The sequence below is a fragment of the Strigops habroptila genome, chromosome 3, assembly GCF_004027225.2.
Source record: "Strigops habroptila isolate Jane chromosome 3, bStrHab1.2.pri, whole genome shotgun sequence".
In the NCBI taxonomy this organism is placed as follows: Eukaryota; Metazoa; Chordata; class Aves; order Psittaciformes; family Psittacidae; genus Strigops; species Strigops habroptila.
Genome location: NC_044279.2, coordinates 37,461,396 through 37,474,933, shown reverse-complemented (window position 1 = coordinate 37,474,933; position 13,538 = coordinate 37,461,396). Strand labels below are relative to the sequence as shown.

The following is a 13,538-nucleotide window of genomic DNA, read 5'->3' as shown; positions in this document are numbered from 1 at the left end:
AGTCTCACTTGCACTTTGCACATACCCTCTCTCCCTGCACCCTTGCACATTCTTCTCCTGCAAAGGGGTGTTTCCAGTCCACAGGCAGCTCTTTGGTTATGGCAGAGAGGTTAAGGAGATTCATACAATGACCATGTTTATACAAGGACATTTATATTAGAATGAACAAACATTTTCTGTTTGTGAAGCACTTTTATTAGAAAAAACCATTATGAAACAGGTTGTATAAGAAACATCATCTCTGAAGTTGATCAGAGTTTTACAAGTTGAAATCTGAGGATTGGGTCCCATCCCCCCCCAAGATCAGACCAGTTTGTCAAGTCATGGTTTTGTTGGGGTTTTTTTAATAACCAGAATGTCCATGTTCCGAAGTTTTTGCAAGTATCTCATGATACCCTATGCCTGAATTTCATATCCCAAAGGATCAAGATCCTGGTCCAGAAGCATCAGAGAAGATTCCCTCAGCTTCAGGAGAAGTTTTCGGAGTTCATCTTTTGAAAATACCTAAGAATAATAAAAAGAAACCATAAGGAAGTTACATTTATTCGCAATGAAAAGCACCGGTATCAAACGAAATGACAGCTCATTAAGTTACTATTTTTTTTCTTTCTATTTAAGACAGCGTGAACATCAGACATTTCAGAAAGGCATTTAGTAAAGAACTAGCAGCAGCACCCCAAACCTGAAGGCAGTCTCAAGATAGCTCTGTCTCATTACTGCTACAGAGATTACTGGTAAACAGCCAAGTTTAATTTCCCTGTTACTGCTGGCAGAGATCTTAAGCCCATCCAGGCGAACACGTCACAGTATTTTTCTTAGCTTTGATGTTTCTTCTCAGATTTCCAATCCTTGTTTTGCTTTTTTTGGGGGGGGGGTGGGGGGGTGGGGGGGTGGGGTGTGCTGTGGTTTAGTTTTAGTTGGGGTTTGTTTTGGTTGGGTTTGGTTTTGGGGTTTTTTTTGTGATAGAGTTTTTTGGGGCTGTTTCTCAAGCTTTTGGAGGGAAAGAAGGTTTGGGGTAAACCAAGTGCTCCAAACCAAAACCTGCCTATACAGTGTTGTAAGACGTAATGGGAATGAAAAAAATCAATTACAATTCTACAATTCAACTTAGAATCACGGAATCATTTAGGTTGGAAAGGACCTTGAAGATCACAAGTCCAACCATTAAACTCATCAAAAATTAGTAACTCAGAATTGCTGCTTGTCAAAACACTGGCGGCATCTTCAGTGTTTCAAAGTTAACTCCTTAATTCCTTAAGTCAGGATACCAGGAAACCTTTTACAACTGCAGTGAATGAAGAGATAAAGAAACTTCTGATGCTAAGGAACATATGGCATCTTCCTCTCCATATAGAAGCTTTTCCCACAGGCAACCCACAGAGCCAAGCTGCCTGCAGCTCTCTAACTCACCGTGTAAAGCTTGTGTCGCTCAGAAGCGACCATGTCAGCCAGCCGCAGGCACTCCTGGTACTGCCCCGTACTGTGTAACACCGTGTGCAGCAAAAAGCACATCATGGGCAGGCACAGCTTCCGCAGCAAAATCATCTGGTGCATTCGTTCAGGGTCATCCTCGGCATCCTCACCACAGCAAAATAACGTATTAGTATTATGAACATCACCTCTAAAAGGCAACTTGGCAAAACCACGTACGTAATAGCGTCAGAGGCAAAAAAGTGAACTAACGAGCCTAGGCTGGACTGACAGATTCATTTATACAGTAACTGAAGGGGAAACAATCCGCAACTGGTCACAGCAAGGCCAGAGTGAGTTAAAGAGCAGCACATCAAACTAAAGGTGACAAAGGTACAGCTGAATGCAACATGTGCCATGATATACAGATTCATTTTACCTCTCTGACATCAACCATCCATCCTCCATCCACAAACAGCAATACATTGTACATTTTCTCTTTCACATCAGCTGTAAGAGCATCCAAGAGGCCTTTCCAAATACCATAATCCATCTGGCAAAGAAACAAAAAATAAACTACTGCAGAACAGGATAATTTCCAAGGCTATTTTAACACAGACTCTTCAACCAGCATGCAGCAGCCAGCAGAACTCCAATTCAAACTGGAATCTTCAGCCAGTGGCTGGAATTTAAAAGCCTGCTGCTAACAGCTATTTCCATCCTTGCTTAATTCCCTGTCCAGAGTGTCAGGCAGGTTGCTCAGAAGCAAAGCCACTAGAGGAAGATAATTTTAAACAACTTATTCAGCTGCGCTTATAAAACAAGTACTTGTACTAACTGAACACAGTGTATTCCTACTGGCCAGACATGCAAAAAGAACTTTTGCCAAAAGAAACAGAATGGCAGCATCTTTTAGAAAAGAAAATGTGACAAGTGCAAGAATAAAGAGTTAATAGGATAAGTCAAGTACTCAGATTTATTAACACCACTGACAACACATGAGAATGAATATTTACTATTACATTACAATATTATATGTAAAGCTGTAAAATAGACAATTTATTGTGCAGTGGCACTACTATTCTGCTGTTTCATGCTCCTTCAACATAAGAATAGAATAATTTATAATAGAGTTCTTAAGCAATATGAATTAAGAGTCTTCTACTCTGTGCCACTAAACTAAAACTGCCTCCTAAGCAAGAACGTAAATGTTTATAGCAAACAACTTGAATTTTTACCTACCTCATACTTCTTTTCTTTATGTTCATGGGCCACTTTTTCAGTGAAACTTGCTTGTGGTAACAAAGAAGGCTTCTGTGGAGCCGAGTTCATGTGTTTAAACCATTCGTTAAAGGTTTCGTGGGCTTCCTGGGTTGCATTGAAAACAGCGTTGGGACATTTTTGGCTCATAGAATTACAAACCAGTTATTAAATGCACAGCTATAGTGCATCCAGTAATCAGAAGTTAAATCAAACGGACAAAGCTTAAAGTTTCACCACCAAGGCAAAGCCACCATTATCTCTAAGTTATAACTTGGAATACAGCTTATCCGAAACTCACCAAATATGCCCGAATACATAAATGTTCCCGTATAGCATTGTCATCTTCAGCTGGAAGCGGAGTATCCATTCCCTGTTCTTCCCATTGGTTATATATTTCTGCTATAGAGTCTTGGGGAATCTTCACAAACACATCTTTTGCAGCTTCATGTTTCTTGGATGCTATGAGAATGTGAACCGAGTATCAACAGCTTTGCAATTTCCATGCTGGCAAACCCATGCTTTTTAATTACTAGATTGAATGTTATATCAAATGTAGTGCCAAGAGCCAATGAGAACAAAAACAGCGTTCAGAAAGGCTACGGTATTTGTGAAGTTTAGTACCCAAGAACTTCCTCATGATTGCATTGCTTTGCTTAAGTGCTTCTGCCCTCTGTGCAGGATCGAACACGAGCCAGTCGATTACATCGATTTTCAGCCGATCCGCCTGTAAAAAACCAACATATAGATTCACTCACATTTCAAGCACACACCTGTTGTTAGACACATTGAATCTGGTCAATGAAATACACAAGATTCTAGAGGTCCTTGGACAGCATTATGGCATACCAGCAAGGATCACTTTATTCACAACTTTTGATTCTAAAGCTTAGGAAACAATCTCTGCAATCCGAAGAACTCAAAAATCCATTTTTAAGCATTCCCAAGATATTCAGACCAATGGATGAGGATCAGCTCTCAAAAAATTTTATGGATTACCATGTGTCTTCCTCAAACTTTAATATGAATGCACTGCACAAACCTGGTTTATGGAGCCTTGCTAAAATACTCAGAGATGCCATCAGCCTGCAACCACAGTTCTCCAATTCTCCCGTTAAATAAACTGCCTGTTTGGCTTAGAGAGTTTAAACATTGTACTGAACAGCAAAAAACCTGCCATAACTTTGCAAACTATCAGCTGCTTTCTAAACAGTACTTCGAACGCAAGCTATTAACAGTACCTCACTGCAACTGAAGTACTGAGTTGGATCCAACCAACACAGAGTAGTGATGACAAGGAAACTGTCAGTAAAGGCAGTCAAAGAATCACAGAATGGTTTGGGTTGGAAGAGACCTTAAAGACCATCCAGTTCCAACCCCCCTGCCATGGGCAGGGACACCTTCTACTAGACCAGGTTGCCCCAAGCCCCGTCCAACCTGGCCTTGAACACTGCCAGGGATGGGGCAGCCACAGCTTCTCTGGGCAACCTGTGCCAGTGCCGCAACACCCCCAGAGTGAAGAATTTCTTCCTAATGTCTAATGTAAATCTACCCTCTTTCAGTTTAAAGACATTCCTCCTCATCCCATCACTACCTGCTCTTATAAAAAGTCATAGCTAGAATGTCACTTAAGCACGTAATAAGGTACATCTGAGATCCAAAGTATTAATCCTCATAATTTTTAGAAGCTACAATAACACCCTACTCTCAGCTACAACTTATTTTGTTACAGTCGTTTCACGGACTTTATCTTCACTTGTTGTTTGCACACAGACATGCTGCTGGGCAACACACACCACAGCCCAGAAGATCAAGGAGATGTAGAAACAGAAATTATGGATTTCTGCAATTCAACTCCTCGCTTGGTCACATGGAAAGTGCGTTTCCTTCTCAGGCTTTTTCAAGGCAATTTCCACCATCATCAAAAGATAGATATAGATCATTTGTAGTCAAAGACTCTGTGGTTGATGGCAAACTGGAACATCTGCCCTAGGAAGTACACTCACCTCTGTTGTGCCTGTATCTAACATGAGGTCATGGTGACTGAATTCACCAGCATCCTTCTTGCGGATATTTTCAACAACGGTTTTTGTTATGGTTGCAACATCCAGACCTGGGTTAAGAGAGAGAACTACGTAAGACCTATCATGGATTCATACTTGCCACAAAATGAATTTCAGACTTGATCTTATTCCTTACTGCTAGGAATTCTTATCAGTCTATTCACATTCACATCATCAGATTAAATTATAAGCTTTAGAGATACGCAGTTTATTGCAGGTATCTTAGGAGAATGGTATTTGAGATAACAGAGAACATCTAACATGGGAAAAAGAACAAGACAAATTACTTTTTCAGTCTGTGCTGGGGACCAGCATCTAGATGTATTTGCTAAGACCACTGATTCCCACAGTTCTGATGGCAAGACCCTGATTCCTGGACAGGAATGTACCAGGGAAAGCTCAGAATAGCTCTCTTCCAGATGCTTAACCAGGATGTTTTCTTTTTTAAACCGTAGCCAAGTTTCTAAAAGAAAATGACTCAAAAATGATTGAAGGAAAGTTAGACAAAGAAGTCTGCACTAAATCTATTTCTTTGTGAATTGTGAGTGGCACAGAGGCATTGTAAACCAATGGACAGTGTGCTGCTTCACCTTTTCGTTTGATGTACAGGCCTGGAAGGAAGCTTACCATTAATGCAAGCAATGGCTAAAAGAGAGCACTCTAAATAGGACAAAAAAATTAAGATACTTATAACCTTCCTAAATCCACAAACTTGTACGTATTTTTATTATTAGTTTTCTGAAATAATACGATCATGTCATGCTTCAGAGCATGTATTTGAGAAAGGCAGCTGTGTTTGGACATAATCCAGAAACCAAAGCAATATTTAGTTTAATTCAGAAAAGGAATTGCAATTCCATGTTAGTTAAAAAACACAATATACCTATTTGAAGAAGTGATTAAGCAAATTCATTTAATTTAATTGAAAAATGAAGAGGCGCAGGAAGGAAACAATATCATCTTCATGGCTAGGTCTTGCATTAAAAATTACTGAAAGACAAAATAAGCCAGGACATAAACCGGTAATTGGAATATCAGCATGTCTTACCTGCATCTTTTGCTAATTCAAGGCAGTGGTGGCGTTGGTCACTGTCAGTAACATCTTCAAGAAATAAAGCATACTGAGCAACAGCTAGCTCTGGGGGCAAGTGGCTAATATAAAATGCTATTAAATCTGTGAGCTTCTCAGATATCATACGCTGCAGAATAAGAAGCAAACATTTAGAAAAACATACCATATTCCTCTGTGTAAACCCAGAAGTGTGTTTACGCTTGTGTGAAAACATAAATGTGTAATAAATTTCTGTAACAAAAAAAAGCAGCTGTTCTACTATAGGGAGCTTCCACATCTGAGCTTCTAAGCAAGGATCAATAAATAGTCTCTTATTTAAACACTACTGACAGAAACTGCATATTAGGCAAGCTTCCATTTATCTCCTGGAGAAGAGAGCATTAACTGCGTTATAGCTCTCTCCATCCTGTAACCTTAAGTCTCCTTTTCTTCCTCGTTTACTTCTAAATTACATTAGAGAAAGCAAACTAGGTTTCTGAAAGCTTACCTGAATGTAGGTCTTCAGGACTTCAACAGAAACTTCCTCCTTATTGCAAAGAAATACAAATTCAATTTTAAATCAGATAATGTGTGTGTTTGTGGAGAAGATACTTTGCAGTACTATTACACAGACACAAGGTTATTTGCTTATCCCTGCTTCAGTAATCTATAAGAGGCTCAGCTGGAAGAACTGCTTCTCTCAGACAATGATTAAAAAAATATGTCTTCTGCGTCAAAGATTTAGTGTTTCAAGGACTTTCTTTTTCAGCAACTGGATCATACAGTTTTTGGTCTAACTGGAAAGTTACTTTTTAAATTGTTTTTAAAATCTTTCCATTTTACCAATTTTAATTTTTTTATTAATAACTAAAAATGTCAGCTGAACAGATGCCCATTGGAGTGTGCAGACACACATGCTGCATTACAGAAAACTCTAATGTTCTGATGCCCAGGGTATAAACGTCACCTGGCTCATCTGTAGTAACCTATACTAAACAATCAAAGCATAGTCCGAGCACCTGAGACTGCATTAGCTGAACCAAGTGTTCGTTACTATGAACAACTCTCATTTTAGTTTTATATTTGTAAATGAAATTACAGACCTTCATCTAAGCATATGCCTGTATGAATTGTACACAAATATCAAATAAGGAATATCAGAAAAGCTTGCACAACTGCCTCTTCCCTCTGGGGTCTACTGGGGGTTGATCGAGTAGTCTTCCAGTAAATTTACCCACTCCAAAATGGTAGAGGCAGTAATCAGCAGTTACTCACAATCCCACAATGGAATTTATATAGCAAATTGCACCTTTTTTGTTTTGTCCCCCGTGTTAAGCCTGCACTAGTGACTAGTTTTACCATATTATAGCTTAAAGACCTGCTCTATCAAATTTTGAGTCTGGCTAAAAAACGCGGCTAAAACACACATACACACAAGTTCCTCCTAATTACCTAAATGTTAACTGACTTCAAAATACATTTCAACTGGGAATGAAGCAACAATTAGAGGCACTAAAAACCCTAACTCAGAGCTGTATTTAAATCATATAATGAATGAATGCACACATTTGTTTTTTGTCGCAATAGGTTACATTCAGAAACTTTTTTGATACATCAGTACTTCTAAATTTTAAAACAGTAGAAAAGGTGAACTTGTAATTATTTTGTATTGCCCCAGAAAAGAGTAGTTACAGCTATATGACCCACCTGCATATTTAACATAAACAGACTAAGTAGCTAGTAGGCTACACTGAGTATATATTTTAAGAAAATATGAGAGTTTCAGATAGTACCATTTACCTCAAGCAAAAACACTTATGAGCTTACAGTAACATACACAGTTCTTGGAATTGTACCTAATATCGTGTTCCATTCAAAGCATCTTGGCTGCTATGAATAAGCCTAACACTGACATTTGGGTCAGGTCATTCTCAATAAAGGGCTTAGAAGCAGAATCCATCATCCTCAAAAAATAATTTTTAAGCTGAACTGGAGGGGAGGAGGATGCTCTTTTCTAAGTTTGACTGTTGCATTTAGGCTCTAAAATCAACAAACACACTAAGCATGCAGCTCCTCATCAGCCTGGTAGTAATTTACCATCATTGTATGTAGTTTAGATATTTACATACAAGCATTGCTACTTCAAAAACTAGCTATTGCTATGACAACAAATCAGATACAAGTGAACTTACCTTAGTTTGCATGCCCAAAGTGCGGAAAAACAGAATAAGATGCGTCATGAATCGAAGGAGGTGCCCTGGGAGCACACTTCTGTCTTTGGACAGCCATCTGCTGAATTCTTCCATCAAACCTATAGCCACCAAGGAAATGTGGGTATTAGCCATACCAAGGGAAAAAAACACCTAAGAAATATTTCAATATTATTCATTTATTCATCCAAGAAATGCAATTTAGCCTGAAAAGCCCAATAAACAGAACAGCAGCAGTTTTGGAAAGATATAGTTGTTCGGCTTAAATATCTGCTATATGTATTTCTCGGGAGAAGTTCTCTGAGGGCCTATTGCTGCCTTCTGACACATTTACAAGATTTCATGACTTCTTTGAAAACTACCTTGTATGTCAAACTGCAGAAAGTCCCTGCAGGTCTTGATTAAAGAAGCAGCTTAGCTTTTAGGTGGAGTTTGCCTACTGTGTGCTTCTAAAATCCATTGACATACAGGTTTCTGGAAAGGTCACTAGAAATAACGTAGTCAACTGACATTTAAGAATCACTTAGAGAAAAGCTCACCGTCCACATCTCCCAGTATAATGAATTTCTGAATCACATGATAGTGTTCTTGATTTTCCTCTATAACCCTCTGGGGAGAGAAAAAGAAAGTTCAAACTTTGAATAAAATCTTATAGCATAACGTATGAAGAAAGCAAACTTCTAAATAAAGCAAAGTTTCCTTCGGGAAAAAAACTCCTATTTCAAAGGGTATTCTGAATAAAGAGCAGGAGAAAAGGCACTTGCTATCTCAATGTCAAATTACAAGAATATTGACAAACTGAAAGAAGAACCAGAATATAGATCTGTGGAGTTAATACTTCCACGGAAGAGATCCAAGACTAACCTTCAGAGCTCTTTTGCTCTGAAGAAGAGAACAAATGAGGATGTTACCTAGAACAGATTGTACAAAGTCACAGAAGCAGCAACAATGTATGCAAATCCTTAAAGAAAAGGCCTATGAAACGTACTTAAGGAGGAAGAGATTTTTTTCCTAGTGGAGGAATTAATGTATGAAATACAACTCAAATGCACATATAAAGTTGCTGTATGGCGAGGATTGCACTAGAAAGGCAAAGTCAGCTGGGTGTATCTGTGGCTGACTGCATCAATCTGTAAGATCTCTTTCAACATATCTTTGTCTTAGCAATGTGATAAATGCTGCATGTCTGTTCCATCAAATAAGAGTAAGTGTAGTTTCAATTTAATCTTTACAAAATTAACATACACGTTATATATTCAATCTTAAATGAAATAAGTATCCTGGGTATTACAAGTAACAAACACAATATGGTCAAGCAAATGTGCTTTTAAATTTTGAAAGGCCTGTTTTGAAATATGCACACAAACTCCTATAAAGAGAACTGCATGTAATCAATCTTCACACATTTTATCAGAGTGTTAAATAGTCGATTTAGTCTGCTTTGTATGTCTGGCAACACTTGACAGTCAGCTGTTTCTTTAGCACACCCAACTAGTTTGACAGATACGGGGCAAGACAAAACCTGTATCTTCATCATTAAAAGGTGGTGGCATACAGAAAAATCTATCTGAATTGTCAAATTACACATTACAGAGGTAGAAAACCTAAAATAAATCAGTCCCTGTGCACATTTGAGCATTTTGTTAAATACTGTAGTAAAAGCAGAACCTAGTGAATAGTAAGAAATGGTAAGCAGTGAGGAGGAACACTGTAATTCTTATGTACCTTTTTGTCTGTTGCTTGAAGTTCTTCAAAAACTTTTTCTGAAGTCCAGCTTCAAAGTAGGAGAGAAAAGACAAAAAAAAATGTAACCTTGACTACTCCAAACGGATCATACAGGATCCTCTGTTGAGTGTAGGAGCATAATTGTACTTAAAACTTACTTTGTTTCTAAATAATCTCTAGGGAGCTCTTCCATCTCCTCTGCAGCTATTACTGAGGTTCGTATTTCCTGCTCAACAAGAGTATCCACCATGACCCTGAAATACGCCCAAACAGTATCTTCCCAGGTATCGCAAACCGGAAGCAGCTACATATTCAAAAAACAGAGCAAAAGGTATCAAGAGCTGGAGAACTATCAGAATCCAAACAGAGCAACTGTAATTTAGGATCAGATTTCTGAGCACCAAACCAGACTAATAACCACCATGAACAGCAGCCTCTCCTTCATCAAAGTGACACACAAAACCCCTCTCACTGAAGAATGCTCTAGTTCCTTGATTGTTTTATATCAAAGAAGGTAAGTATCTTCTGCTCTGTAAGTCTGTATAATTTTGTGATGCCTTTTCTTTCCCCTCTAAAAGAACTAATTTTAAATTTCAATGAATGAAACGTGGAAACATTCTCTATTCCCCCTCTTTATATTTTCTGAATTATCATTACTTCTACTACATCACACCAAGACAGAGAGTGGTGGCGGTAGGAAATCAAACTCCTCAAGTAGGAGCCTACCAGTGATTACTATAACATCAAGAAAACTGCAATGATAGTCTGCAATGTTCCTCATTGTTTTTAAAAATTAGTAAATGATTAAAAATCACTAGTTCGGAGTGGAAGAGCAGAAAAACACCTGGAGGATTAAAACTAGAGACAACTATTTGAAGTGAGCATTCTACGGAATATAAAACCTATTGATGACAGAATTCGGATACAGAATAATTTCTGGACATGCCAACTCATCTATAAGAATACTGTGCATGAGCAGGAAAGTGACTATATAAGCTCTTAAATAATGCTTAACTAGAAAAGAACTGAAACAACATTAGAACTGTTTGTACTGGAAGTTAGCAGTAATAATGAGAAAAGTCTATTGTATGTTTAATGTACGTCAATGCTACAGAGAACATATCTACTCAAGCAGCAATATTTGATATTGTCCTGTTTATTAGATCTTTAAAAGTACAATAACCAGTAATTGCAGTATGTCTGACGATATCCCTGTCACACATGAGAAAAAAATGCCAGGAGGCTCGACATACCTGTTTCAGGTTTCCACTCAGTGCGGCATAGATCGCTCTCTCATATCTGTTAAACTGCTCCTAAAATAAACAGTGAAAAACTTCTGTAACTTTTAAAAGCATGTGAGTTTTCTAGTCACTTTACATTTTATTAGAGATTAACCCACTACAAAATGTTCCATCTAGCAGTTTTCCAAGAAAAGCTGGAAAATCACAGAACACATCAGGAGCCAAAATATGAATAGCAGGTGATTTTCCCTTTGCATCTTTCCACTGGCATCTTCTTCTAACTTAACTGAAAAATTTATGTCGACCTGGCAAGAAAGCAATGGTTTTCCTTTCCCATTCAATTTAGTCAAGATGAAAGTCAGTGTCAGCGGTTTCACTTTCAACCAAATAAAAAAAAAGGCAGACCTTTCCTAAGCCTGAAAAACTGGTGCTGATTATCCAGATTTATCACTACCAGACAGAAATACGTTATTTCAGAAGTTCCCTTGGAAACATTAATTTTAAGTCCTATAAGCAGAGGGGGTAGGTTTACTTAAAATGTTACAGAGCTCAGAAAGGTTCAAAGTTACACATTAATAGACCAAGCAACTCAGCATTATCTTACCTCTTCAGCCATACGCCAACAACTTATTTTCCAAATACACCGGTAGGGATTCCCTTGAACAGGCTCGAGCTCTTCCCCTGCATGCGAAGGACGATTAAGGGAAAAAAAAGGAAGAAGAAAAAGGTATTATTAAAAAACAGAAACCAGTAAGAAGCTAAAGCCTATTTTCTGTTATTAACCCAGTTTCAATCCCTTTGGAACTCTTCCCAAAGCATTTTGATGCTTTCAACTGGACCAGACAAGGCACTTTTCTGGGACGTTTGGTAAATGCACATGTTAAAGTTACAGTATTTTGAAAGCTTAGCTGTTATCTAGCCTTGAAGAAAATAATGTTTCTGACTATATTTACAGTGTTTACATTTGGCAAACACAAAGTTAAGGAGAAAAAGAATTTTTGTATCTTAAGGAATACAACCTTCTAAAAAAAGGTCACTGCTTCAGTGCTGCTGCTCCGCATGCATGTGCATGAGGGCATGAATTAAACCCCACACAACAGAAGGCTAGGTGGGTACACTCAAAACAAGGTTAGGACACTGGTGGAGCATGCAGATAAACGGGTCAGGATATGAAAAGCAGGAAAGCATTATGCCCTCCAGACCCAGCTACGTACAACACTTAAACAGGTTCTTAAATTCTTTGCTAAATCCTGCCATGTCCTGAGCATAGAAAGAAGCAAAGTACTGTGTTATAAACAGGACCGTGTGCAAGGAACCCCAAAATCAAGGAGAATGGTTATTTAATGATTTGCAAATATTTTAAAAGCACCTCTTTTTCCTGCATTTACATTTGCTGAACTTTAGTCCTACTATACTTTTCTGAAGCTGGATGCAGTGTTCAACTTTTGAGCCTGCAAGCAACAAAACGTTTGCTAGACAGCACAAGTCAGACGCTGGGAAAATACAACCTGAAATATTATATGGAGGTAGAAAAGGTGTGTCTGGACCTCTGAGACACCTACTTCTTTGTGATTATGCTTGATTTTCAAAAAGAAAGTGACTTTTGCACTTTACGTGGATTCAGTGAACTCACACCTTCAACTAAAGTAATTTTACATTGTTTTCACATGTTCAACAGACATCATAAATATTTTAAATACAAAAGAGGCTCTTAAGGTGAAAGGAAAGAGCTATTTCTCTTTGCCACAGATAGATACTAAGAGAAAGCCCTATTTTTACATGTCTTAAATGCACTTTGAAGTAGATACCTCCATTTATGTTAGGATCATGATACAATTTCCATCCTTCCAAAGTTGCAGCTCTCCAGGCCTGGCCACACCGTTTGCATAAGCGCTGTGCCTGAAAAGGAATGGATTTTCTCAACAATAGACCTGAAGGTTGGAAAAGCACCGGCTCCTCCTTTAAAAATGTGAACAGTATTAAAATAATTTGGGTAGAGATTCTACCATAAAAAAAGCACAACGAATCTTAAACTCGAAACAGCTGAAAGATTTCAAAGTAAATAAAATGTCAGTGTTGTTTTCTCACTAAACAGCTTTTCAGTCAGTATTTATAGCAATATGAGAAATGTAGTCTCATCTTTGCTAGCTTGAAACAGCTGTTATGCATCCTTTTGATAAGTTTAGTTTAAGGTGTCATCTTGCTGCTTAGATGTATAATCCATCTCTTCATGCAGTCATCTACTTTTCCAGTTAACTTAGCCTTCCGAACCCCTCACGCGCTTCCAAAAACAGCAATCCCACCTTTCCCACAATGATATTCAATTGTCTGTGCAGTAGCACAAACAGGTATTCAAAGCTATTTTGAATAGCATGGAAAGCAGACCAGGAACTGTGCAAAATCACTTGCCTACAATTCTCCCAATCCCACACCCCTGGTGCGGGGGGAACAATCAGCTAAAGATTATCTAATAAGTCTGGCTGGTGCTGTTCCAGGACTGACGAAACAGTATGAACATATAGAAATTGCAATATGCAGTCTTGGTTTGTTCAGCCAAATCCTGTTCTTTTCACACTGG

General features: G+C 38.3%; 1 protein-coding gene across 1 annotated transcript in view; it reads right to left on the bottom strand.

Moving 5' to 3' along the window:
* Positions 1–172: 172 nt before the first annotated feature.
* The window catches only part of NUP107 (nucleoporin 107), a 29,506-nt gene continuing 16,140 nt past the window's right edge, over positions 173–13,538 (bottom strand). Inside the window, exons 13-28 of the mRNA XM_030479647.1 lie at positions 12,769–12,859; positions 11,565–11,641; positions 10,973–11,032; positions 9,878–10,023; positions 9,720–9,768; positions 8,534–8,603; positions 7,977–8,095; positions 6,293–6,331; positions 5,782–5,932; positions 4,677–4,783; positions 3,295–3,397; positions 2,972–3,132; positions 2,653–2,778; positions 1,850–1,963; positions 1,411–1,578; positions 173–504 (exon numbers count right to left, since the gene is read on the bottom strand). Coding sequence (XP_030335507.1) covers positions 397–504; positions 1,411–1,578; positions 1,850–1,963; positions 2,653–2,778; positions 2,972–3,132; positions 3,295–3,397; positions 4,677–4,783; positions 5,782–5,932; positions 6,293–6,331; positions 7,977–8,095; positions 8,534–8,603; positions 9,720–9,768; positions 9,878–10,023; positions 10,973–11,032; positions 11,565–11,641; positions 12,769–12,859 — 1,689 coding nt within the window. The 3' untranslated portion in view covers positions 173–396. The remainder of the gene's footprint in view (positions 505–1,410; positions 1,579–1,849; positions 1,964–2,652; positions 2,779–2,971; positions 3,133–3,294; positions 3,398–4,676; positions 4,784–5,781; positions 5,933–6,292; positions 6,332–7,976; positions 8,096–8,533; positions 8,604–9,719; positions 9,769–9,877; positions 10,024–10,972; positions 11,033–11,564; positions 11,642–12,768; positions 12,860–13,538) is intronic.